At 37.4% G+C, this 25,036-nt stretch overlaps 1 protein-coding gene across 3 annotated transcripts in view; it reads right to left on the bottom strand.

Moving 5' to 3' along the window:
- Positions 1 to 25,036, bottom strand: part of ctrip (E3 ubiquitin-protein ligase ctrip) — an 894,611-nt gene that overhangs the window by 39,846 nt on the left and 829,729 nt on the right. For all 3 annotated transcript variants that reach the window (XM_090377644.1, XM_090377653.1, XM_090377662.1), the window contains 3 exons: positions 22,637 to 22,785; positions 16,599 to 16,763; positions 825 to 989 (listed from right to left, as the gene is read on the bottom strand). In XM_090377644.1, the coding sequence (XP_090233770.1) occupies positions 825 to 989; positions 16,599 to 16,763; positions 22,637 to 22,785 (479 nt within the window). The remainder of the gene's footprint in view (positions 1 to 824; positions 990 to 16,598; positions 16,764 to 22,636; positions 22,786 to 25,036) is intronic.

The following is a 25,036-nucleotide window of genomic DNA, read 5'->3' as shown; positions in this document are numbered from 1 at the left end:
TCTTTTTGTTTGTGTCAAAAATCAAAATCTGCATAAGGACATATGGCTACTCCTATTAATATAAAACACAGATTCACAGCTGGTAGATTATAACATCAGTCATATTCCCTGTGCTTGGTGAGGAATTACTGAATAAACTTGATCTTTAATGCATTTCCATAAAAAGTACAGATGTATCAGATGAAAAATCAAATTTTTTTCAGATTTCATCATTAAGCTAAGGCACTAACCAGTTCAAGATTATCCAACTATTCTGGTTACACTTTTTTCAACAAAGAAAAAAAAAAACACACAAAAAAAAAAAAAAAAAAACACCCATAAATCTTATTGTTGGGTTAATTTTTTAAAGTGATCAATTCTTTATGCAGAAATGTTTGAAACTGTTGAATTAAATATGTTTTCAGATGAATGCAAGGTACATTACATTTGAACATTTCAATCCCCAAAAAAAAAAAAAAAAACGGTAAAAGCTTGTCAGGCCAACCATTTCATTCCTGGGATAGTCTGTTTAATGGTGGTCATCCAGCTCTTTTTTTTTTTTTTTTTTTTTGGGGGGGGGGGGATGGTATGTTGGTGGGTATAGGCCATTCAAATCTAGAACAAGCATATACAAAGTCATAGATATGAGAGTGCATTCCTATCCTTCCATTCACATAAGAAGTCAGAATAGTTTTCTGGAGGGGTATGTGGCTATAGGTTTATAATTAGTATTAATCCCAAGCCATGAACCTTTTCTCAATTTTTTTCACTAATATGCTTTGAAAGCAGTTAAATTAAATGGGAACAAAGTTTTAAACATATTTATAGCATAATTTCTTACTTACCCTTAGATATTCTTCTATATTGTGAATAGTAACAGGAATATCTCTACCACCTTTCCTGAGTTCAATGTTAGGAAATCCTGGAAGAGATAGATCTAGGTTCAAGTCTTCTACTGGGCAACCATCCAGTGTTAAACTCTCCAATGCACATTTTAGACTAGATGGGGTCTAGAGAAAGAAAGAAAGAAATAAAAATAAACTATATCAACATTTGGGGGGGGGGGGAAGCATTCTTATCAGATAATAATGATATGAGGGAATGGATGAATATTGCTATAATTAGAGTGAATTACAACTTTTATTTATAAATTGATATACTTGATAAACAGCTCTCGTAAAGAGACACCTCATGCATTCCCTTCTTATAGTAAATGCAATTAAGGATATTAAAATCTAATCCCTCCCAATTATTTTAGCCACGTTCTGTAATACAAAATTTCTTGCATTACCAATAAAAACCAATAAATATAGAAGGATAAAACTCTTTTGGTAAATATAAATGTAAAAGTAAAAATGGGGACGAGAGAGAAAAAAATAGAAAATAGATCAGCACACTGGGGAACAGGATGACACATATCAGTGAAAAAAACATGCTATCACTTAGTTATATTTAAAATATAACTGCTTCCATAAGGCATGCATCTGCACGTTTGTGTATGCGTAGGGATTTTGACATTACCTCGGCAATCGCAACATCCCTGTCACCAATGTAATCAGAATGGGATCATGCTCAATTAAATAATGCAACAGCAGCTCAATAGAAATGTTCCAGAGTGTTCTGATCAATAATTAGAAAACTGGTTATAGTCTAGATGAGTCTAGTCTTAATTATTATTTAATTCAGGCACTGTTTAATTGCTGATAAGAATGATTGAGACTGTCAATAAAGAGTATATGCATCCAGTTCATCCCAGTCTGAGACAGTTGTTTTCTAATTCTTTTTCTTCTCAATCACCACAATTCCCTCTCCCAATTTTAATTTTCCTTTTATATTCACTGTTCATGATCTGCAATGGATTGTCGCAGTAATATTTTTACTTATTTTTCACATTATATGGTTACATGTTACAATGCTGATAAAGGAGCAAATCACTGAAGGCTTCATTATAAGCATGTTTTTACTGCTTTTATTTGATGTACATCTTGTTATTGTTCTTAATGCTTTTAATCCTAAATGTTTTCTTAGTTATTTTTTTAAATATTATTACAATAAGAGTTTTATTTTTCCATATTGGCTAGTTTTGTATGAAATTTTATATTATGCCTATTTCTGATGCAATAAGACCTTTTCTTTAATATTCTTGTAATATGTTCTCACTGCTTTTAGCAGGTGAGAACCATTCCAATAGCATAAACAATAAATGTGAATTATTCTGCTAGCTCAACTTTTTTAACTGTGCTTCAAATCCAAGTAAGTCCCTCAAATATCAGATCTTTTTAGCTGGTTTTGCAACATCCTGGATGAGTCCTTATATATAATAAATTTATACTTGTCAGTTGTATAATTACGATAGTGGTTCAATAAAGAATCGCCCTCACCTACTTCCACATATTGCAGAGTCAATTTTGTGTGTAGCATCATACATATCCCTGTATTAAAGGTGTAAAATTTTCAGTCCTGTGTCTTAAAATTTTTTTTTCTCTTACAGAGCTGAACATGTGACGAAGTAGCATCATGGTAAAAGTTAAAGTCAGAGCTGTAATCTGGTATCTGTTCTTGAAGGGGAAATCTCCTAAAGAAATCCACGAGGAGATGATAACTGCTGTATATAAGGATGAAGCCCCATCCTAGGGCATTGTGAAGCACTGGCATAGACAGTTCAGGCGTGGCCGGACATCAGTAGAATCTGAGCCCATTCAGCCATTGATGACAGCACGATCAGAAAAGTGGAGTTGTTAATCATGGAAGATTGCAGGATATCTGTGCGTGAATTGGCCCAGGAGGTGAAGATTAGTGTGGGCTCTGTTGAAACAGTCCTTCATGACCAATTTCATTTACGGAAATTGAGTGCAAGATGGATACCCTGATTTTTGACTGGTTTCCAGAAGGATGCTCGCTGATCTTGTAATCACAAGAGTTGTTAGCCCTGTGCCAAAAAATGAGGAAGACTTTCTCTTGTCTAATTACTCAGGATGAAAGTTAGATACACCATTTCAACCCTGAAAGTAAAAAGCAGTCCGTGGAATGGCGACATCATGGTTCCCCAACCATGATGTCCCCATTTTGGGATGAGAAAGGCGTAATAATAATGACTGATTACATGCTGAAAGGTAGAACAATTACAGGTGCCTATTATGCCAACTTACTCACAAAATTACAGGAGAAAATCAAAACATGTAGGCGTGACATGCTGTCCAAAGGTATGAGAATGCTTCAAGAAAATGTTAGTTAGTTATTTGGTTTTTAGGAGCATTAGCAACTAAGGCCATATTGCTCCGGAATATGCGGTGGTCATTCCCTGACCTTTCCGCATCCTTCGTATTTGGTGGTGAAGGGCTCGAACCCCGGTCTAATCAAGAAGCGTGTGCTACGCACTTCTGCTCCTCCCCACCTGTCTACAGAGGCGCTTTCAAGAAAATGTGATTCTTCATTGAACCACCCTTGTACTTTACCTTACTAATGAAAGAAGATGTGTAATTTTTAAAATTCTTAGTGAAACAACGGTCTTAGATTTGGGGGGGGGCACAACAGCAGTTGGACCCTCCCAATTGTAAGAAAAATGGTCAAGGAGAATATGATAGCTCTCAAAATTTTCTTTTTTAATTTTGGAAAATTTCATTTATTTTTTTTTTTTCCCTGAACAACTAATGCTTAACCCTTTACTAATTTTTATTAAAACATTCCTTTGTCAATAAATTATACGTATAAAAACAGAAAAAAAAAAAATTTGCAAAAATTTTGTTATTGACCAATAGGTCGACATCAACATTGCAGTAATTCAAAACCTTCATGCTATAATAAACAAATGATCTCATTTCTTTAATTTTAAATGTTTGTACCATATAGTGGATGTTTCTTGATCTCTACCAAATGTGGATCATTCCACTAACTGCTAAATATCCAGAAAACTGTCAGATCCTGATAATATGATAATGGCTGCCACCTGAGTATCAGTTTTTGATAACTTTGCTTTGCAATTACACCATTTTACAATCAAGCATCCAACCCTCCTCCCGAATCTGCAAACGATACAAGTCAAATTACAAAAATCTCTTGCAGTTCGGTGGTTCCCAATGAGGGGTAACCACTGCTCCCCAGGGGATGTTTTAGAAACTGTGGAGGGCATTAGCATTAGTAGAGACATATGATGCAAGAAAGCAAGCCTATGCAGCAACAGCCAAAAAAAAAAAAAAAAAAAAAAAAAATACCTGTCCAGCTCAGCCTTAAATTTAGGCTATCAACTTCCACAAAAGATGGAAGTCTGTTCCACCAACCAACGCTGGCTAAAAGCAAACTTCCACACATCTATTCAGGTGATTATTCTGAACAAGAGGAAGAATCCCATCAGAACTGGCCATGCTCAAACCAATCAGATCATCTTGCAGGTGCCTAGTCTCCAGACACTGTAATCTGCAAAATTTAAGCCTTTCTTCGTAAGAGCACCCTTTGTTCCATTCGCTAATCTTGTTGCTCTTCTCTGTACTCGTTCCAACAGCTCTACATCCTTAAAATGAGGCCTCCAGACCTGTATACAGTACTCAAGGTGTGGCCTGACCATTGCCTTATACAAGGGGATAATCAACTTATCTCTGCCAGAAAAATTCCTGTATATCATTGAGAAGACAGCATGAGCTACTCTTGCAGACCGTCTGCACTGCTCAGAAAATTTTATATCTGCCTGCACAATTACCCCAGGTCCTTTTCATTCTCTACCACTGTCAGTGTAGTACCACAGAGTTGATATGTTACTCTGGGGGTTACTGCTTCCCATATGCAGTACTTTACATTTCTCAATGTTAAACTTCATTTGCCACCCCTCAGCCCATCTGCTCAACTTTTCTAGATCCTGTTGCAGCAGCGTACTGTCATTAGTGTCCTTTACCACCCTGCCAATCTTCGTATCGTCTGCAAACTTGGACATTAAGCTTGATATACCATCATCACTATCATTTATAAATACAGAAAACAACAATGGACCCAACACTGAGGGACTCACCTAGTTGTTGTTATTTGGTTTTTAGGAGCATTAGTAACTAATGCCATATTGCTCCGGGGATATGCGGTGGTCACTCCCCGACCTTTCCGCATCCTCCGTATTTGGTGGTCACGGGCTCAAACCCCGGTCTAAACAAGAAGCGTGTGCTACGCACTGCTGCTCCTGCCCACCTGGCTACGGAGGCGCCAACTTCACTAGTAACATTAGTCCATGATCAGCAGCGTCCACTGATTACCACTCTCTGTCTTCTCCAACTCAACCATCCCTTTTACACCATCCCTTTATCTATAGCAGCAATTTGCGCAGCAGTCTTCCATATGCAACAGTATCAAAAGCCTTTCTAAGATCCAAATACAGTGGTAACTTGGATTGCGAGTAACTTGGTCTATGAGTGTTTTGCAAGACGAGCAAAAATTTTTAATAAATTTAACTTGATAATAAACGAGCGAGGTCTTGCAATACGAGTACAGTCAGTCGTCGTATAACACATGTTTACACTACACGAATTCAATCATACACGATTTATAAATATGCGAATGATAGCTTATATAACACGAACCGAATTCGCTTATGCACGATTCGCCTTTGTTGTTTATAAGAAATGGCAGTCAAATGCAACACGATTGAATGAAGAGAAGATTCTGAAAATGCATTTTTTTTTTGTTTTTTTTTTTATCAGTGAAGGGGAAACACATTTCACCACAATAACGTAAAAACCAACACAATTTCAGCTATCAGTATAATCGCAAATGCAATTAGATCAAGTTTACTACCAGTTTATAACAGATTCCACTAGCAGAAACATAACTGGAAATTGTTTTTATTGTTTTATGGTAGTAACCACTAGAAATGTGCTTTAGTAAAATGTGAGGTGTTAATAGTGTATCAAGCGTGCCTCCTCATTTTGTAATAGTGCGAGCAATGAATCTGTTTAAAGACAATGCAATTGTCATATTTCTGTGAAATCCTCAAGAGGAGGCAAGTGCCATTGGAGAGGTTCCTTGTTAAAGTAGCACAAAAAGAAAGAGTCAACAGATAGCAGTGATTTTGTTAGTGACAGTGAAAGTCGTCCTACCATAAATCCGATTGCTTTATGTATATTAAATTTAAATATTAAAAATATGAAAAGATAAGTATTTTGTATTAATCATTTTTACAGTATATGAATATTTTTGAGTTTTGGAACAAATCATCTGGGTTTCCATGATTTCTTATGGGAAAATTTGCTTTGATATACGAGTGCTTTGGATTACGAGCACGTTTCCAGAACGAATTATGCTCGCAAACCAAGGTACCACTGTATATGATATCAAAGTTATTCCCTGCATCCAGTTCCTTTGTGACCACATCATTGTACATAATCAAAATGGACAGGCAAGACTTTCCCTTAACAAAACTATGCTGTGTCCAAACTATAACTGAAGTCTTGTCTAGATGATCCTGCAGTGCCTCTTTAACGGGTGCCTGCATTAATTTTTCTGGAATAGAAGTTAAACTAACAGTTCTATAATTACTTGTGTCACCCTTTGATCCTCCTTTGTGAATTGGGGTCACATTTGCACATCTCCAGCCCATGGGTACCTCCCCTGAGTCCAAGGAAGTTGGCTAAGGGTTTGCTTACTTCCTTTGCTGCCTCCTTTAATATAACTGGATACATCCCATTCACCCCGGGTTCCTTTTTTATGTTCATCTTCAACAATTTCTCCCTCCACTTTCCTCTCAGTTATTACAAAATCATCTAGTTCACTGCCACCTCTGGTTGTTTAATTCACCTCTGGCATTCCTCTCTCTGAATAACTCCTCATGTTTGAACGTAGATGCAAAATACTCATTTAGTTTGTTAGCAACCTGAGCAGGATCATCAACAGTTGAACCATCAATATCCAGTGGACCAATCTGATTCATCCCTTTCCTTCTAGAGTTTACACAGGTAGAGAACTCTGCTGTTTTTCTTTGCATCCTTTGCCAAAGATTTCTCATAATCTGCCTTTGCCTGGCTAAGTTCCTTTGTGACTTGGTTACAGACCAGCTTATATCTATCATAGGCTTCCATGTCACCTATTAATTTATGTATCCCATGCATTTTTCTTTTCTGACATATGTCTCATTAGTTCATCTGACATCCATTTAGGCCTAAACCTTGAACAATATTTCTTAATTGGCATGTAAAGCCTAGTAGCTTCCAAGATATATTCTTCGAATGCCTACCATTTTGAATTTGCTGTTGGTAACATCATCAGTTGATCCTACCGTATAGAATTTAAATACTGTCTCAGACCACCGTAATCGCCTTTACAAAAGCCAAAAACCTTTCCCTTTATCCCTGATGGTAGTTACCTCTGAGTAAATCCCACTTCAGCATACTGTGATCACTGCCACTTAGTGGTTCCTTTATCTGCAGATTCTTAATGCATGAAGAATCACTACTGATAATCAGATCAAGAGTATTTCTCCCTCTAGTTGCCTCCCGAACATGCTGATGTAGAAACCAATCATCCAATAAATCCACAAAAGCCTTGCTAGTGTGTGAGTGACCAACCCACAAGTTCCAGTCAATATCTGGGAAATTAAAATCCTCCATTATAAGACTCTCTGATTCACTGGCCCACTCTATTTTCGTGTATAGTTTCTTATTGCACTCACCAGAGTCATTAGGCCTATAGAACACTCCTACTCTCAATTTTGATCTCCCAATGCTATGTCACATCAAACTGACTCTATACTGCACTGTCCAGTGATGTTGACTGGCTGCACTTCCTTGAATTTTATGGATTACATTTACTATGACAGATTGATAAAAGTTGCTAACTACAAAATCCAACATTTGTGAACTAGCTGAGTTATATCTAGCTACTTACAATTGCTTATTTAAAATAAGTACAGGTAACTTGTATAACACGGCAGTTTGGTTCCTACTAAATCTTGTGTAATGCGAAACCGTGTTATACGGGACTAAGAACCAGTAAAAAAAAAGGGGGGGGGGGGTTATGTTCCAGAAGCTAACAAATATACACCATTTTTTTTATAACTCTAGGAAACTAAAGTTTTATAGTAGTAATAACTTAATATTTTAACTTTATTTTTATAAAGTTATAAACTTTACCTCTTCATCGCTACTAAGCACAATCTCTTCAGCAGCATCTAGATTTCGTGTACCTTCTACTCTCTTTAAAAGTCGCGCCTCCGTAGCCAGGTGGGAAGGAGCAGCAGTGCGTAGCACATGCTTCTTGATTAGACCAGGGTTCGAGTCCGTCACCACCAAATACGGAGGATGCGGAAAGGTCAGGGAATGACCACCGCATATTCCCAGAGCAATATGGCCTTAGTTGCTAATGCTCTTAAAAACCAAATAACAAACAAACAAACAAACTTTAAAAGTCACAATCTGCACGCTTTGAAGCCACAATTTTTTATGGTGTCAAACAACCACAAGTTCATTAGCACACAACCTAACCCAGGGATCTCCCAACAAAATACAATGGACCCCTGCTTAGATATAAAGCACAAATTTAACTTTATTACCTTACCAATTAACAAAGTTAAATGATATTGAAAAATCAGAATATTTTCCAGTTAGCAAAATAAAAAAAAATTTACACTTACATACACAGATTAATTAATACCTATGTAATATATACATACTAACTCATTGATATTTCTGTTCAGTGACTTTTTTTTTTTTTGGTTGTAAAATTTAAAACAGTAAAAATGATAAGCAATTAATAACAAAGAACACGGCATGCAGAAGTTGCAACAAACATGACATGCACAAGTGAGATACGGAGTAATGAGTTTTTGAAAATTTATTTGTTTTTTATATGATTGAATATTTCTTGGAAGGGGAAACACATTTCACCATAAATAATAATGTGAAAACCCACAGAATTTCAGCTATTGATACTATTACAAATGCAAGAAGATCAAGTTTACTACCTGTTTATAATTGATTACACTAACAGAAAAAACCAATAAACCAGAAACTGCAAATTGTTTTTATTGTTTTATGGTAGTGACCTCCAGAAATGTGCTTTGGAAAAATATCACGAAGGCGATAACAAGTAGCGAGTCAACAGCGGGGATTCACAAAAAGGAATGGAAATGTTGAAAATTGCACATAAAAGGTGTGTAGGGTTTTCCCAGCACAAAAATACTGTGTTATATAAGTACAGCGTTGTGTGAGGATTTCCGCAATTCTCAAACTGTGTTGTAGAAGTACCATGTTATACGGGAGTTGCCCGTATATAATAATAATAATAAAATTCTTTATTCACAGAAATGTAATACACGATTCTCGCTACAGGAAACCAGAGGAATCTTACAATTAAGTGGACACATTACATTTAGTACATACAAAACTACGTGGGTACACAGCAAATACATACAGTGCAATATACACAGCTAATATTGCAATAAATGTATTTTATAGTTATTATAATAGATTGATTATGCAGAGCTTATATTCCATTATAATACATAGATTTTATAGTTATTATACTCAAGCTGCAACACATTGAGACAGTCTCGGCACCTTCACTGGGAGTTATGACTAGTTCCGCTGACAACTGCAGGAATGCTGAATGCACTTGACTATGGATTTGCGCTTTTCTTCTCTGTAGACAGAATCTCTGGACCACACATCCAAATCAATGTTTGCGGAGTTCAGCACGCTGATGATGTTGTTCGGGAAGTGCTGCTTGAAGATTGAGAGCTTCTGCAGGTTAGAACAGAGCACGGGACAGTTTCTGAGGGCTCTACCAGGGATTTTCCAGCCTACAATTTCCCAGATATTAACGAAATCAAGAGCAGCGGAGCACAAATTAAGCACCATTATGAGCTAGAGGCATTTGATGCAAGAAAGCAAGCTTATGCAGCATCAGCCAAAAAAAAAAAAAAAAAAAAAAAACACCCCCTTCCACTTCACCCCTCTGTTCGTTCAAAATACCTGTCCAGCTGAGCCTTAAACTTATTTAGGCTATCAACTTCCACGACAAGGGATGGAAGTCTGTTCCACCAACCAACCACCCGCTGGCTAAAGGCAAATTTCCGCACGTCTATCCTACATCTGTCTTTCCTCAATTTGAATTTATGCCCTCTCAGGTGATTTTTCTGAGCTAGAGGAAGAATCCCATCAGCATTGAGCATGCTTAAACCATTCAAGGCTTTATACACCTCTATCAGATCACCTCGCTGGTGCCTAGTCTCCAGACACTGTAATTTGCAAAACTTAAGCCTTTCTTCGTAAGAGCACCCCTTTGTTCCATTCACTAATCTTGTTGCCCTTCTCTGTACTCGTTCCAGCAGCTCTACATCCTTCTTGAAATGAGGCCTCCAGACCTGTATACAGTACTCTAGGTGTGGCCTGACCATTGCCTTATACAATGGAATAATCACCTCCTTATCCCTGCTGGAAAAATTCCTGTATATCATTGACAATACTCCATGAGCTACTCTTGCAGCCCGTCTGCACTGCTCAGAGAACTTCATATCTGCCTGCACAATCACCCCCAAGTCCCTTTCATTCTCTACCACTGTCAGTGTAGTACCACAGAGTTGATACGTTGCTCTGGGGTTGCTTTTTCCCCATGTGTAGTACTTTACATTTGTCAATGTTAAACTTCATTTGCCACCTCTCAGCCCATCTGCTCAACCTTTCCAGATCCTGTTGCAGCAGCATAGTGTCAGTAGTGTCCTTGACAACCCTGCCAACCTTTGTATCATCTGCAAACTTGGACATTAAGCTTGATATACCATCATCAATATCATTTATAAATACAGAAAACAATAATGGACCCAACACTGAGCCCTGAGGGACTCCACTAATAACATTAGTCCACGATGAGCAGTGTCCATTGATTACCACTCTCTGTCTTCTCCCCCTCAACCACCCCTTTATCCATAGCAGCAATTTGCCTCCAATGTCACACTGCTCCAATTTGTGTAGCAGTCTTCCATGTGCAACAGTATCAAAAGCCTTTCTAAGATCCAAGTATATAATATCAAAGTTATTCCCTGCATCCAGTTCTTTTGTGACTGCATCATAGTATCCAATCAAGTTGGTCAGGCAAGACTTCCCCTTAACAAAACCATGCTGTGTCTGAGCTATAACTGAAGTCTTGTCTAAATGATCCTGCAGTGCTTCTTTAACCAGTGCCTCCATTAATTTTCCTGGAACAGAAGTTAAGCTCACAGGTCTATAATTACTTGTGTCAGCCTTTGATCCTCCTTTGTGAATTGGGGTCACACTTGCACATTTCCAGTCTATGGGTACCTCCCCTGAGTCCAAGGAAGCTCTCATAATTATGGCTAAGGGTTTGCTTACTTCCTTTGCTGCCTCCTTTAATATAACTGGATAGATCCCATCCACCCCGGGTGCCTTTCTTGTGTTTATCTTCAACAGTTTCTCCTCCACTTTACTCCCAGTTATTTCAAGATTCTGTAGCTTACTGCTAGAGTTGAATACACCTCTGGCATTCCCCTTGCTGAATAACTCCTCATGTGTGAATGTCGATGCAAAATATTCATTTAGTTTGTTAGCTACCTGAGCAGGATCATCAACAGTTGACCCATCAATATCAAGTGGACCAATCTGATTCATCCCCTTCCTTCTAGAGTTTACATAAGTAAAGAACTCTTTGCTGTTTTTCTTTGCATCCCTTGCCAAGGATTTCTCGTAATCTGCCTTCACCTGCCTAACCTCCTTTGTAACTTGGTTGCATATCAACTTGTATCTATCATAGGCTTCTCTGTCATGTGTTAATTTGTAAGTATCCCATGCCAGGTGTTGGGCCGGGGTGTATCTCAGATTTATGCAGAGCTGTGATTTTGATGTTGTATAGGGTAGGTGAGCCCAATTGTTAGCCCACTTTAGGACCCAGAATTCCAGACCTTGGAGTGTCTTCAGACTGAACATAGGAGCAGCCGACCAAACTTCAATACCATAACTGATGATAGAACTAAAGTAGTAGAGAAGAAATTTTCTGACTGTTTCCTTGTTGTGCGCTCTACAGAGATCAAGTTTCATACCCCAGAAAGCCCATAATGCTCTTGAACACAGTTGCTAGATTTGTTCCTTATACGTTAGGTTTACGTCCATTACCACTCCTAGGAATTTTACTGAATGAATGGTGATGAGAACATGTCCCACAATGGAGGGTTGCATAGAGGCTGCTGGATTGAGGTCTACTTGTGCTCTAGGTGAGATGACATATTTGGATTTTTTCAGGGTTCATTTGAAGCCCAAAATAGGTTACGTACTCATAGAAAGAGGAGAGATATTTGTTCAGGATGACAGAATTCGATAATTCCTCTGCCTGCTCTGGTGAGGTGTTAGCCGGACTTGAGAGGTAACATACAATGTTGTCGGCATAAGCCATAAACGCAGTATTTCATTCATTAATGGAATAAATATCGCTGAAAAAAGCAGTGCCGACAACAATCCACCTTGGGGTATACTGACTTCCACCTGTTTTGTGATGCAGTTATTCCCTTGCTGGAAGGTAAGGCACCTCTTGGTCGGCAAATTTCTGAGGAGCTTTGAGACATTACCTGTGAAACCGTAATAGTTCTCCAGGAGGCACATAAGTGGCTTAACTTGCACTGAGTCAAAGGCCGCTTTCAGATCAAGGAAAACAGAATGCATAACATAGCCTTGCTCCCAGGCTTGAAGGGTTTTCAAATTCAGAGCCTGTATGCATGTTATCGGCTATCTTTGTGAGAGTGCGTAATGTGTATGATGAGGTCTCTGGGAAAGGATCTGATTGGCAACCACTTTAAACAAGCACTTCTCCAGGCATTTGAGAAAAGGAGAGGAGATTGAAATAGGTCTATAGTCAGCAGTAGAGATCAGATTCTGCACCTTTGGAATTGGGATGACTCTATAATTTAGCCAAGCATTTGGAACGACTCCCTGTTGTAAAATTCTGTTAAACAACTTTGTCAGCTCATCGCTGATGAAGTAGGAGGCAACTTTAAGGCAAAAGGTGGGAATAGTCACTTCCCATTGATTTCTTATTGGATAGGGCATTGATGGCTTTGATTAGCTCCTCTTCACCAACTGTCACGTTAGTGAGATTAGTTATGTCATCGTGTGCACTAATGATTCTGCTGAACGGATGTGACTTGCCGACCAGGATCACTGGTCACACACTATCCTCTTCTCCATGAATGAGTTTATAGCCTGCTTCTTGGATTTCTGGAAACTGTATCTGGCTATTGAGTACGCTAAGTATGAACTTTCTGTGGGTGATCTGTGGGCAGATGACATAAACTCTCGACACGGCCACTCTAACAATGAAGGACAACCATTTCTGAAGCCAAAATGCAGCTTCCTCTATATCGATTTCACTGAGAGTTTGCCAGGGGTAGAGCCTAAAGAGATCCATTGCTGTTTCAATTTTTAGGTATTTTGGATCATACACAGCTTTCCTCATCTTTTCAATCGAGTTCGATTGGCTTGGTTGGTTATAGCATTCTTTCAACAGGATGAGAGAAAATTGGCCTGTGGTCGGAGGGAAATGCCGAATTAGAACTGATTACAGCTTCAACACTCCCATGGCTGGAAAAGATTCTCTGTAATGTGGCTTCTCCGCGAGAGGGGGGGGACACAGATGCAATGGATGTTGATACTCGACAGATCCGAAATTAACTGATCGAGGAGCTTTGATGCAGTTGGCAGGGGCAGGTTGCAGTCTCTGAGAATTATTACTTTCTGGTTGCACTTGATAGAGGTCAGGAGCCAAGCAGAAAAATTAGTAATGCATCGGTCTGCAAAGGGTGGGGGTAAGTAAACTGCACATACTAACAACTGTAGTCCATCGACTAGATAGCAGCCCAGTGCAGCCTCAAAATCGTTACCAGAGTATGCACAAGCCTTGATCAGAGGGAACTTTGCCTTTGGCAGATTAAGATATGTTAAAATTTATTTCATTTATTTTAAATGAAATAAAATTTTTTATATATTTCCTTACTTAGCATTGATTAAATCTGGAATATCAGTGAATGAGCTTTTCATTAGAAATGGGTAAATAGGATATCAAATAGTTCTTAGATTAATACAATTATGTTTTGATTAAAAGAAGATAATATTACAAATTTGTGAATACACTACAAAATACTCTTACATTTGTATAAATGGTAAATATTTTATACTAGTTTTTTTTTTTTTTTTTTTATCTAGTTTTACATATAGGAAAACTTATTTTGATTTTCATGAAAGGAGAATTACAACATACAGTAGAACCTGGATAAGAAGTTTTCCAAAGGACTGATGGTTTAGAACCCTTACGTGGGAAAACTTCTTAGAAGGGAAAATTATCTAAGGATATGAAATATTAACTATGCAAGTAAAAATGAAAAGATACATAAGTTAAAAATCATATTTGAGTACTATTTCATAATTTATAAATATTTCATTCTGCCTATGGGAAACATTTTTAAACTGAGGATTTCTAATTGCTAAACATTCTGTTCATTAAACTCCTTACCAAATACACATTACCCAGTTGGAAAAATAAGCTCCTTTGGAGTTCCAACGTATCTTAAAAGGTTACAATTACAATAAGACAGTGCAACAATCCACTAAGTAATTCAGAACAATTGACAGCTGTTCAGAACTGGACAGTTGAACATCAGAACTTAACGGCATTGCATCACTGTGCTTTATGTGGTCGACACTATCCAATTATGGATATCGATGAAAACAATTGCAATATGTCACTTCCATTATATCAAAATGTTTATACTAAAAAGGATTTGGCACTGAAAGCCTCAGACTATGGAAAATTCACTGATCGAACAAGTTAGTGCCACGCATCAATTTAGTTCACAGTAAATCACTGAAGTAGGTGAAATGGCATCGTTTTTTGTGATATCTCATTTTGTGAATGCCTTCACAACGAGTTGCCCTATTAGTTTTACTCTGGCAGGTCCTGCCACCTAGTTCCTTGAGATTTCAGTGGCTAGGACCTACAAAAAAAAAACTCCCATCTCGATAGTTTGTGCAGTAAGGATAACGCTGGAATTTTAAAAAGGCTGAAATTTTGGGCGAATAGTAATTTAAAGTTGATTAAATTTCAATATGTAGGGCATTCGCTTGTGTATAGTTAGAGTGGGGGGAAAAAAAAGACAGAGGCCAATAGGGAAGGCGACCTCAGGTTGCGGTGGGGCATGCCCCATCAGAGGAGAAAGCGGGGAGTGGCAGGGGGGGAGACCGTTTCCTTCCCTCCCGCCAGGGATGTGAAGTTAAAAGGTGAAGGGGCTAGGCTGTCCTCTTCAGATTGCCATATGGCATTTGGCAGTTAGGCTGCACTTGGTCTCGTCATTTCTAATTGGGTCATTCATGGGGCAGGCCCAATCTTTGTGTTTTCTTATTCCTTCTTCAGCGTTTTCTTTGGTGAAGTTGGTTCCTTATTCGTTTCAGTTGGTGGTGACAGATGGCCAGGCGCTGTGGCCACCATCTCACTTGTTTGGCTGGGTCCCAATTTGCCATCAGTCAGTTTGTTCCATCAGTTGTTTCGCAGGTTGCCGAATCAGTTTCTGGTGCTTGGGTATCTGCTCTGAGGATGGTGCTCTTTAACAGTTCAATAACGGCCATATCTGGGACAGTGTCCTGACCGTGATTTCTATGGGTTCTGTCTTTATTATAATCTTCTGTGGGATGTATTTCAGTTCTGGGTTGTAGAGTTCACTGAACTGGTCATCCGTGCACCTTGTGCTTGGACAATTGAGATGAGGGTCCAGTCCCGGAGATTCGGTGCTCAGGAATTTTGTCGTTGTTGGGGTCAAGCTCCATGTCTCTTGAGATGTCTTGTCCTTGTGGGGTTTGGCTTATGTCGTTCTGTTCAATGAATTTACTCATCAGTTCCTGGTCACATTTCGAGTTCTTCTTCTTGAGACGAGGTCCTGAGCAAATCTAGTTAGGATCAGATATTCGTTCCTTGAATCCAATAGATGGTATTCTTGCTATTGGAGTATGACCTCAGCCTTGTTATGAAGATTTCCCACAGGTCCTCATATATGAGGTTGGTAGTATCTACTGAGAATAAGTAACATTATACGAGGTAACATATATGAGGCATTACTTATTGGAGGTAGTGCAATATCAGGGCAACTTGGTGTGAAGGCATTCATATTGAGATAATGCATATCAAAAACGATGCCATTTCACCTACTTCAGTGATTTACTACGAACTAAAATGATGCTATGCAGTAACTTGTTCGATTACCAAAATGTTCATATTGTTTGATATTTTTTAATATTAAAAATAACGAATTTGTATATTTAAAAACCATACTAAGTGGGAAAATGTCATTATAATAATACACTGTATTCTTTATCATGACTTTTTACTCGGGAAACTTCTTATATGGGAAAATAATTCATTACAATACACAGAGTTGAAATTGCGACTTAAGAAACCAAACCTAGTACAGGGGAAAACTTCTTATGCAGGAATTTCTTATCCGGGTTCTACTGAAATTCATAGTGAAGGCAAAGGTTGATGTTCTAAAAAAAAAATTGAGAACCACCTACATAGCAAAACCAAGAATATTACTGCCAAATACTTAGGGTACCATCAGTATTCTTGCACAAGAATATATAAAATATTGAAAAGCAACTTACATGAGACTTGTCTTGTTGCAACTGGTGCTTCTGAATGGCCACTTGCTCCAGTTGATAAAAGGTTCGTGCAACTATAGAATCAACATGTTTCAGATCTAAAGAAGATAAGTTATTTTCATGCCCTAACATCCACCTATAAAATGTCAGGCTGAGGGGAATATCCAGCTAGAGGTAAAAAGGTTAGTTTCATTAAAAATATTGACATAATAAACATATTAAGAAATGATTTTTTTCTTCTTTTTTTATATATTAACAATGTTCCCAGAGTCCAATTCAAGATATATATAATACAGTATCTCACAAACATTGCATTGTAACTGATTAAGTGTAACTTAAATCATGTAATATTAATTTAAATCATGCCCATTATATTGGGCATGATTTAAATTAATTAAAGATTTAATTACCATCAGGTAATTAAATCTTTAATTACCTGATGGTATTAAAGGTAAGTTGCTACAATGGATAAAAGGATGGTTGAGTGGGAGAAGACCGAGGGTGGTAATTAATGGGTGGTGCTCTTCGTTGACTAATGTTATTAGTGGAGTCCCACAGGGTTCGGTGTTGGGTCCACTGTTGTTTTGTTTATTTATCAATGATATTGATGAAGGTATATCAAGCTTAGTGTCGAAGTTTGCGGATGATACAAAAATTGGCAGGGTTGTTAATGACAGTAATGGCAGTGTGCTACTGCAACAGGATTTAGATAATTTGGGCAGATGGGCTAAGAAGTGGCAACTGAAGTTTAACCTTGACAAATGCAAAGTACTGCATATGGGTAGAAGTAACCCAAGAGAAAAGTACCAACTGTGTGGTACTACACTTAAGGTGGTAGAAAATGAAAAGACCTGGGAGTAATTGTACAGTCAGATATGATGTTTTCTGAGCAATGCAGACAAGCTGCCAGGGCAGGTCATGGGGTTTTGTCAATGATATATAGGAATTTTGCTAGCAGGGAAAAGGAGGTGATTGTCCCTCTGTATAAGGCAATGGTCAGGCCACGCCTTGAGTACTGCGTACAGGTCTGGAGGCCTCATTTTAGGAAGGATGTAGATTTGCTTGAGCATGTACAGAGAAGGATAAGATTGGTGAGGGGAATGAAGGGACCCCCTTACCAAGAGAGGCTTAAGTTCTGCAAATTGCAGTGGCTGGAGACTAGGCGCCTGCATGGTGATCTGATTGAGGTGTATAAGGCCTTGAATGGGTTGAGCACGCTGAATTCTGATGGGATCCTTCCACTTGTATAGATTATGAACCTAAGGGGGCATAAATTCAAATTAAGAAAAGACAGATGTAGAATAGATGTGCGAAAATTTGCCTTTAGCCAGCGGGTGAATTGCTGGAACAAACTTCCATCTGTCGTTGATAGGTTGAATAAATTTAAGGAGGAACTGGACAGGCATTTGGAGGGAATGGTGTGATTTTTATTTTGGCTGATGCTGCATAAGCTCATACAATTGCTTTCTTGCATCACATGCCACTACTACTACTACAACAGATGGAAGCCTGTTCCAAATTCAACTACCCACTTGCTGAAGGCAAACTTCCACACATCATGTGTGTAGTCGCACAAAGTGAAAGAATACCATTAACATTCAGCTTAATCAATCCAGCCAATGCTTTAAACATCTCAATTGGATCTCCCTGCAGGTGCCTGGTCTTGAGATGCAGCAATTTGCAGAAACGAAGCTTTTCTAGGTAACAGCACTCTTTTGTTTCTTTCATCAATCTGGTTGCCCTTCTCTGCACCCATTCCAGCAGATCCACATCCTTCCTAAAGTGAGGCCTAACCATGGCCTTATACAAAGGGATAATCATCTCCTTATCCAAGCTAGCAAAGTTTATATATATATCATTGACAAAATCCCATGAGCTGTGCTGGCACTTCTCAGAGAATTTCATGTCTGACTGCACAATTACCCCAGGCCTTTTTCATTCTCTACTAATCTGAGTGTAATACCTTATGGTTTGCCAACTGTTTTTTGTAATTGGTTATCCAGTTTTCTCTCTGATCGCTCACTGAAGGTGATGGTAGATGGCTCTCTGTCGTCTAACTTATCCACTAATGCCGGTGTCCCCCAAGGTTCAGTTCTTTCACCCACTCTTTTCCTCTTGTATATTAATGACTTCTTCCATTGACTGGAACTCCTATCCATAGTTTTGCTGATGATAGCACATTGCATTCCAATTTCCATTTTGAGATACCTTGCCCTGCTCATCAGCTTCAACTTCTCGAATATCTGCTACCAATTCCTTAAATACTGATCTCCAGGTAATTCTCCAGTGGGGAAAAGACAATTTAGTTGATTTCAATCCTTCTAAAACTCAGTCTTGTCTTATATCTAGCAAAAAGGATTCTTCTGCTCTCATGCTTATCTTTGGTGACACTCCAATTTCTAGGCAAAATGATATATCTCTTTTGGGGATTACCCTGACTTCTAATCTCTCTTGGCACAAGCACATTACAAATATTGCTTCCTGTGCATCTAAAAAACTTGGTTTTCTTTTTCATTCTCAGTGTTACTTTTCTTCCAAACAACTGTTCACTCTGTACAAATTGCAAATCCACCCTACCATGGAATATTGTTCTCACATCTGGGGCGATGCCCCCAAAACCTCTCTCAGGCTTCTAGATTCCATTCAGAAGAAGGCAGTTAGGTTAATTAATGACTTATCTCAAAGAGTGTCTCCACTTGCTGTCTCATAGACGTACTGTTTCTGCTGCATGCCTCTTCTACAGATATTTCCATGGGCAATGTTCTTCTGAATTGGCTTCTATAATTCCTGCTCTCTCTCTCTCTCTCTCTCTCTCTTCCAAAACAGTTCAAACACATGCCACCACCAGCCAACATCCATTTACTGTCCAACTTCAAACTCACAGAACCAACTTTTTATCTTCCTCATTTATTCATTCAACTGCCGTTTTCTGGAACAACCTTCCTTCATATGTATTTCCTCAAAATTATAGTCTACAGAAGTTCAAGTCCAATATTAATAAATATCTTCTTTCGTCTTTTAAAACCTCCAACCCAAGCACAGTACTTTGCTTTGGCAATGTTAAACTTCAACTGCCATTTCTTGGACCATCGACCCAATTTTCATAGATATTGTTGCAGTAGCTCACCCTGATTACTGTTGTTAACCATCCTGCCAACCTTTGTATCATCTGCAAACTTGGTCATTAATAAGACTTATATACCTTCATCAATATCACTGATAAATATTGAAAACAACAATGGACTCGGCAGATCCAGTGTACTGTATGCTTTCTAATTTGTATTTAGGATAATAAAAATATAGCCAAGTTTCATCATCAGTCTGTGTGGTGACACATTTTTATCTCATCACTAAAACAGGATAAAAATGTACCTGGAAACTGTTCACTCTGGATTAGCAAGAATTTTAAATCTTGTTTTGGTAACTGTATCCTCTGATGTTTGTCATGAATGGAAAGGTTTCTGGGAGCTCATCTTGAACAATCTTTGGACATTCCCAAATACTCATGTATTACTGTTAAAATGCTTTAACGGAAAATGGTAAGTGCGTTTCAAATTCAGACACTTAAAATTTTCTGTTTTCTAAATTTCTTATTTAACAATAGCAACTGATTCAGAATTGATTGCTTTCACTGCTTGGATTATCTGCCTGACTTCTAAATTAAGGAAGTTATGCTACCATTGTGATGTCCTGCAACAGTAGCATAACTACCTCAATCAGTGTAGTCATTCTTTCCTCTTTTGTTTACTGAACGATGCGTGATTTGTTGAATATTCATTCTTCTTCTTCTTCCACCTATCAACTTAAAAAAATTTTATTTTAGTAACTGCATAACACAATGGCATACAATTTTGATAAGACATTAAAGCTATCAAAATAATCTATTCTATAATTTATCAATACATTTATAAACTTGTTCTCGGAAATTTTTGACCATCCCTTGTATTCTGGTTTTATTGAAAGTTGATAAGGGATGGGGGTGGGAGATGAAACAGTGAAGGAGTAAACATAAGAATTTAATCTCAATGTCCTGATTAAAGAATCCAGATGAAAGATTCAGAATGTTCATGATAAACTTTTGTATCCCCCAACAGATCACATGACAAGTAGATGGCAATGTCAGTTAAAAGTAGAATATATAAAGGATATTCACTTTGTATATATTTAAGCACACACCCACAGGACAAAAAAGTTATTTGCTTGTGGTATTTAGGAAATATAACAGTACATGTATCTTCTACACTTGTTTTTTTTTTACAGTTCTGAAATTAGAGTATAAGGTTAAGCAGTTTTTTTTTTTTTTTAATAGGTATACCAGCTGTGACTTAAAAAGCAAGATTTGCACCATGAAAGATGGGTGCAAAATTTGTTATTGAGTGGCAACAGTAGTGACAGCACTTGGCATATATAAAAGACATCCTGTTAAAGAAGTAGCTAAATTTGCTAGTATTCAAAAAAAAAAAAAAAAAAAATAAATAAATAAATAAATAAATAATAATAATAATTACTTTCTTCGGTGTGTGTATTCAATCTGCTAATAAAATTCATCCATTGGTAGCCTCATTAAAAATTGTAAAACTGGCAGTAAACAGAGTCACTGAATAAAAAATAAGTTCATTTTACTCATATAATTTGTTTTTTAAAAATGACATTGTTACAGCACCTTTCTGAGATGTACATTTGATCTTGTAAAAAAAAAAAATTAACAAAAACATTTCTAAATGTCACTTTGCATGCAAAAGTGCACTACTCATAATGGATTGTTATTTGAAAATTGTACTATTACAATATCTTTCTTTGACATAATCACAATACTTCAATGAAAAACTTTATTATCAAGAAACTGGATCAAATGCTGTTACCTATAACTGTTTGGAATCCTGCATTTTCTGTTATGAGCAGCAAACAAAGATATAATTAATCGGAAAATAGTTTTTGCTATGATAGCTGCAATGAAAATGCTTTACATCACAAGTTCTCTCGAGATAACCCTGGGAATACTGCATCTCTCAGTTACCAGGGCACCATTTGCTTTATAAAAGTGAAAAACCTTATCCATTCCCAACAATAAGGAACATCTCTTGCTTTGATTGCAAAGAAAAACAAAAGATGCTGCTCACAAAGAACTGTTAAAAGAAAAAAAAAAAAAAAAAAAAAAAAATGATATAACCTTTATTCAGTGGTATTGCATCTACTAAGATGCTCAAGGAAATTTCTGCTGGCAGTTCTGTTATAAACTTACAAAAACTGATGTCAAGCTGAAACTTTAGCTTTAAACACACACACACACACACACACACACACACACACACACACACACACACACACACACACACACACACACACACACACACACACACACACACAGAGAGAGAGAGAGAGAGAGAGAGAGAGAGAGATTTGTATGGTTACACGACTTTTCTATTGTGTATATATATATGAATAAATAACAAAATTTCAAGACTAATTTTCTATTGAAAACTGCATTATAAACCCCCTAAAGCTGAAAGAAGTTTATAATACAGTTTATTAGTATTAGCCATATGGTGCAAGGAAGCCTGAGGCTTATGCTGCTTATGTTAAACTTCAGCTGCCATTTCTAAAACCATCTTCCTAATTTTTCTAGATCCTGTTGCAGTAGCATTTTGTCATTAATGACTCTGCCAATGCTGCCTGATTACTGTTAAACTTTTTTTATGTGTTTTATTGATATCCTTTTTCCAGAAATTTTTGAATACACTTTAGTCATGCATCTTTATCAGCAACTTTTTATAAAAAGTCAACTCTGCCATTAATAAGAATTAATATAGGCAACTCTGCCTATAATACAGCAACAGGATGCTTTGCCATTCTAGGGGGAAAAAAAAAAGTCATCTGCTACTAATAATTCTGTAATTATTTTTCAGTATTATTAGAGCATTTCACTGTTATTTTACTTTTCCATATTTAAGTTCCAATGATTAAATGTTTCAAAATTTATCTCTAAAGAATTCACTGTACAAATTTATTAAACTGAATATTTAAATATATTTTGAGTTTACCATTCGAGAATCCATAAGTGCTTTAGCCATAAATTTTCCTAATAATTTAAATTTACTCCGCACTTTAGTGACTAAACCAACTTTCGCATTCCGACCAAGCGGCAAAGGAAAGAGTCCGCGTGGAGAATAGATATACTCCGCTGCTTGTTCTGCAAAAAAATTAACAAAAAAGAAATTTGTATAGTAATTATAACTTATAAAATTCTAACTTTAAGTTATTCACCAATTACAATAACAAAAAAAAAAAAAAAAACTCAAAAGTAATGTAAGAAAGATAAATACATTCTAGTTTTCTATATCCCTCCCTCACTGACACATTTATATTACCAGCAAAGCTTTAATCCCATTCCCAAAGAATAGTTTTTTAGAAATTCCTAAAAAGTCACTATGCCATAACACCTCAATGTGCAAAAATAATTCTGCTTTTCAAATTGGAGAAAAGGTCTTGTGGTACTAAGTCAGATGCCATGCAACTTGTGAAAAATTGAAAAATAATATTCTCCTGTGATAGTACATTTATGAATAACCACTAATAACAAATCCCCAGAAGACAGGTACTTAGCAAGCTGAAGAAACAGACTGGCCATTTTTGAGGAAGGAGACGAAAGGTGGACATCCCTTGCTTAGGATTTTCTTTACTCTTTGGCTGAAGTGGAAAAATGGATGCGACTTCACAGGGTCTTATCTACTATTACTTTGATGCTAATTCTTTCTTCCACTGATATCACTCTGGGGTCATTCCATGTCAAGTGGCCTAGGGGTCCCTGCTCATCAATTTTGTTGAAACTTGGTGTGGATGTTTAAACAGGTTTCAAATGAAGCTGTGCAAAATTTGAGTTGAAAATATAGTATGCTTGAGGCAACAGCACCTTTTTTGTAGAGGTCACTTGTGTTATGCAGAATAAATCACCAAAATTTTTCAAAGTTTTTAAGTGTTACTGTTGCACAACGGTGAGACGTAGTGCTCTGAAACTTGGTATACCTAATTAACTTTTGGTGTCCAGGCTTGAAAACTTTCACAATTTTTACAATGCAGTCTAAAGCTAGCACCAAAAATTTGTCGTGACAAATTTAAGCAAGACTTGAAAGTCATAACTTTGAAATAAAAACCTTTGGCACCTTCTTTGGGCATTCTTTGGGCACTTACCAGCTGCATGAATTCAGCCTAACTAGATATCAGCTCTCTTATACTTGTTTTCTGGCTGAGATATTTTCCTTCAAAGATTTACTCAAAATTTGAAAGTCAAATTTGACCTATGTTAAGGGGCAAACATCTTAATGTGGGACACCTTCAATTCTATCGTTTTTGCCACCACTGGAAAGAGCAGAGTTTCAGCTTGTTGTTGTTGTTGTATTTGGGTTTTTTGGCACAAGGGCCTCTTGGGCCATACTGTGCCTGTTCATGATTTGTTTGTCACTATTATCACAGTCTATTATACAGATTTATGTGTTTCAAATAATTAAACAGTTCCTCGAAATTTGTTTCATTGCCAAGAATATGAAATAAGGTTAAGTGTTCCTGTAAGTTGGGGACATTCTATGAGGATGTGTTTTATTGTTAGCTGTGACTGACAAAAGGAACACTGAGGAGGATTCTCTCCCAAAAGCAAATACAGGTGAGTTAGATGCGAATGTCCAATGCGGAGCCCTGCTAGAATCACTTCTTGTCGCCTGCTTCTCCTGGAACTAGATGTCCACAAAAAGAGTTGTGGCTCTTTTTTTATCTGCAGCAGTTTATTACTGGTTTGAGCTTTCCAAAGGAGAGACCATTGTTTCCTGCATGTTGTTTTAATGACAGATTTGTGATCGGTGTGGAGAACTTTTAGTTGTCTGGAAGATCCAGAGTCGGGATGTTTTGCAGCAGCATCCGCCTGTTCATTACCTGAGATACCAACATGACCAGGGATCCAGCAGAAGGTAACCTTCTGATTGACTGTTTGATAGTGAAATAACTCAGATCGGATCTCTTTAAGAATGGGGTGAGAGGGAGAAAAAGTAGATTGAATGGCAGTGATTGCGCTTAAGGAGTCTGTATATATCAAAGATTCCTTGATATGGTACTTGTTTATATTATCTAGAGCTAGTTTTATTGCAAATAATTCTGCAGTATAGATACTGCATTCAATGGAAAGAGACACAGCTACGGAGAAGGTGGAAGAAACTGCTGAAGCACCTAGAGCTGTATCTGTTTTGAAGCCATCAGTATAGATATGTACTTTTCCTGAGTTTTCCAAGGAATGCGATTTATGGAGCTGTTGAAAATTTGTATTAGCCAGGGATGTCTTCCCCCATCTTAAAAAGAAATTGTCACAGTGGGGTACGAATTCAGTCCAGGGAGGTTCAGGAGTACCAAGGTCTTGGAAGACATTCTGAAAATTAATGTTCCAACTGATCATGAGT

Source organism: Mastigoproctus giganteus, chromosome 1 (genome assembly GCF_048544385.1).
Source record: "Mastigoproctus giganteus isolate SK-2022 chromosome 1, ASM4854438v1, whole genome shotgun sequence".
NCBI classification, from domain to species: domain Eukaryota; kingdom Metazoa; phylum Arthropoda; class Arachnida; order Uropygi; family Thelyphonidae; genus Mastigoproctus; species Mastigoproctus giganteus.
This window is presented reverse-complemented; position numbering and strand designations above follow the sequence as displayed.